Source organism: Sinohyriopsis cumingii, chromosome 4 (genome assembly GCF_028554795.1).
Source record: "Sinohyriopsis cumingii isolate HCF-2022 chromosome 4, ASM2855479v2, whole genome shotgun sequence".
NCBI lineage: Eukaryota > Metazoa > Mollusca > Bivalvia > Unionida > Unionidae > Sinohyriopsis > Sinohyriopsis cumingii.
Window position 1 is genome coordinate 89,233,364 of NC_142964.1, and position 3,009 is coordinate 89,236,372.

General features: G+C 34.1%; 1 protein-coding gene across 8 annotated transcripts in view; it reads right to left on the minus strand.

The window, feature by feature from the left end:
• Positions 1–750: 750 nt before the first annotated feature.
• Positions 751–3,009, minus strand: part of LOC149801634 (uncharacterized) — a 39,003-nt gene continuing 36,744 nt past the window's right edge. For all 8 annotated transcript variants that reach the window (XR_016420702.1, XM_089955900.1, XM_089955897.1 and 5 more), the window contains exons 10-11: positions 2,883–3,009; positions 751–1,917 (exon numbers count right to left, since the gene is read on the minus strand). The exon at positions 2,883–3,009 is cut by the window's right edge. Coding sequence is in view for 5 of the 8 variants with exons in the window: in XM_089955900.1 (XP_089812026.1) it covers positions 1,830–1,917; positions 2,883–3,009 (215 nt within the window). In the remaining 3 variants the exon portion in view is untranslated. The remainder of the gene's footprint in view (positions 1,918–2,882) is intronic.

Genomic DNA, 3,009 nt, shown 5'->3' on the forward strand with positions numbered 1-3,009 from the left:
ACATCAGACTGAGCTTTGTTTTCCCCGCCCATTTATAGCATCGTCACAGTTTTCAAACTCATACCGGAAATTTTCAAGATCCGAACACTAGGTTTAACTGAAAAGCATTGCTATAGGTATGGTTGTTATCCGGTTGAAATGCAAACATCAGGCTGGTCCAAATTCGTGTGTATTTGTATGTTTTATTTTGTTAACAGACTATCAGTAATGCAAATATATGTCACATTATTGTGTGACCTTGGCATGAATGTCTGATTATTAAATCTGGATTAATTATTGCTAAGAAAAAAATTGTGATACTCAATTTGATCAAAATATGTTCTGATGTATTTTAATAATTGTGTTTACAAATGATAAAAGTTCAAAAGCATTAGTAATAATTTACCTTTAATAGTTACACAGAGCAGTCAGAAATATTTCCTCAGTTCATTAGTTACACAGAGCAGTCAAAAATATTTCCTCAGTTCATTATGTTCATTAATTATGACCTGCAGTTTTGATTTATGGGGGGGGGGGGAGGAATTTTTGTTGTTTTATTTAATCGATGTTGTGAGAAATATAGATGAGATACACTAGGGTACACATTATTTGCCGTTTATTAAGTCACACACACACACACACACACACACACACACACACACACACATATATATATATATATATATATATATATATATATATATATATATATATATATATATTTTTTTTTTGTACTTTGTACTTGTGTGTGTGTGTGTTTTACAGTTGCTAGCTTTTAACCGTTTTTGTTTTAATAGTGTTCAGACCGGTTTCATTTAGCTCACCGTGCAATATTGCCACGTCAGCCGTGCTCTAAGATTAGAAATGTACAAGGACTTTGAAACCCTGCCAGCGACTACTTTCCTTGTGCATGGCAAACATGAGAACAACATAATTATGACTGTTTCAATATATTTTAGTTGACTTGCTGTCGATCATATCATTTTGCAAAACGTGGACTTGTTTCTTCATTTTGTATTTCTTAGCTAATTCTATTTGTTCCAAAATGACTGTTAATTTACTGGAGTCACTATCAAAAGGTGAAAGAATGGGTTAGTAATATTTGTATATTTTTTTACCTTTCTTCTTTCTTTATTTGAAATACATCAATCTAATCACTATTAAAACCACTTTAAAACTTTGCTATATGGTTCTTTATCAGTAAATACTGCCCTACAGAATGGAAAAGAACAAAGACTAGTAATGGATGGGCGAATGGAAATCCTCCTGACATGTTAATCAGTACCAGCATGGTCTGGGACCAAACCTCACCCATGCTTCAGCTCCCCACATGTGGTTCGTAGACTCAAGAGGTAAGCCTTAAAACTATAATAATTTACATATTACGTAAAGTAGGATACTTTAATAAAACCATACAAAATTTAAAATCGCAAATGATATGTATAATCCAGTACAATAGGATATTACAAAGTTCTAAAACTTATTTTGCATCATAATGTAGTTTAACGACAAAGACTTTAACCACACGGTAGAAAGATGTGATACAACGTTTCCTTCCGTCAGAGAAACGGGATTGCGGCGGGTTTGATCACTCATTATGAACTTCTTTGTTAAAGAAACCAGCCAGAATCTGTAAAGTCGGTTGTCCCCATGTAACTGTTTTTAATCCTTCTCTGAATTCTCTTCCAACATAAATTAAATTTTCTTTCAAAAACATATTACCTAATATTTTCACAGACTATTAGGTAAATTCATATTAAATTTTGTACTAATCCTATATTAATTCTACGTCCTTTTGTTTTTCTTTGCTTTTATTCTTATCAAGGAAAAAAAAAACAACGTATTCATGTTCAAAACAAATTTATATATCGTTCATTGCTTGGTATGGCGATCTTTCTCTTCGTCTGCAAGTGCTTCATCATTGTACAGATGTTATATCTGGAAACAAGGACAAATTACATGCGTGTAATATGTTTTAAACTGTTATGCATTCTTTAAGTTTTGTATTTAACCGTTCTCAGATCATATCTTGCAATACCCGCCTAGTCGTACACTAGTTACAAAATATAAAAAAAAAGACTACGCAGTAAAATAGTTATTGCTACAATGCTATTTCGTTCCTATGAACTATAGAACACTCCGGATATTTCTGAGCGAGTAAAGCCAATCGTTTGTATGGAATCTCTTGCTTCGCTTCGCTAACTACTGCGTCTCACTCTCGTGGTCGTGCTTTTGGCACCATATAAACACTATTGTGCTGAAGTACCGTAAAACGATACACGATACATACATCTTGCTCCCCAAAAATTTCTTCGCAAAAAATAAACTGCAGTCTATTGGGACTGTCAAGGCTGTTTCTGCGATTGGATTGACCGAGAAGATGCTCACTGAAGAATAGTTCCTTAGATTCGCAACGTCTTGGTGAATTCGTGTTTTTCAAAGAGCCGGGGTGGTTTGAGTGGCGGATATAAGCATACATTCGTAGTATGAACCTACCACACGATTGATGGAGACGTTGCGAATCAATTAAGACCTTGTACAAGTTGTATTTCTTATATATAAGATTTACTTCTCTTGGCAATTATTTTTGCAAATGGAACACATTGTTTTTTTTTTATTAAAAAAGCCCCTGATTTCTATCAAGTTTATTATCATGAAAAGAAAATCTAATTCGTTATGGTAAACACTGCCAATAACTATTTTATTTATTTCATTTTAAAATTAATTTCACGTATACTGCTATTGCTATGTTGTTGTCTGTATCCTCGACTAAGGTATATACCATTTCAAATCGGAACTGCCCTCAGCCATTTCGGGAAATGACCTTGTCTGTAGTTGTAGGAATAGACATAAATTTATGCTTTTAGTGATTCCTCTAGGGTTGAGTACACCACATAACTTACGACAAGAGAGGCTGACAATTTTCCGGGTGCACGCTGTCTCCTTCCGCCGCATTATTGGACCATGTGAACAGAAGGAATTCCGAATATTCTCCCCAACGATAGTGAGTTACATCCGTTGTTTCTTTCT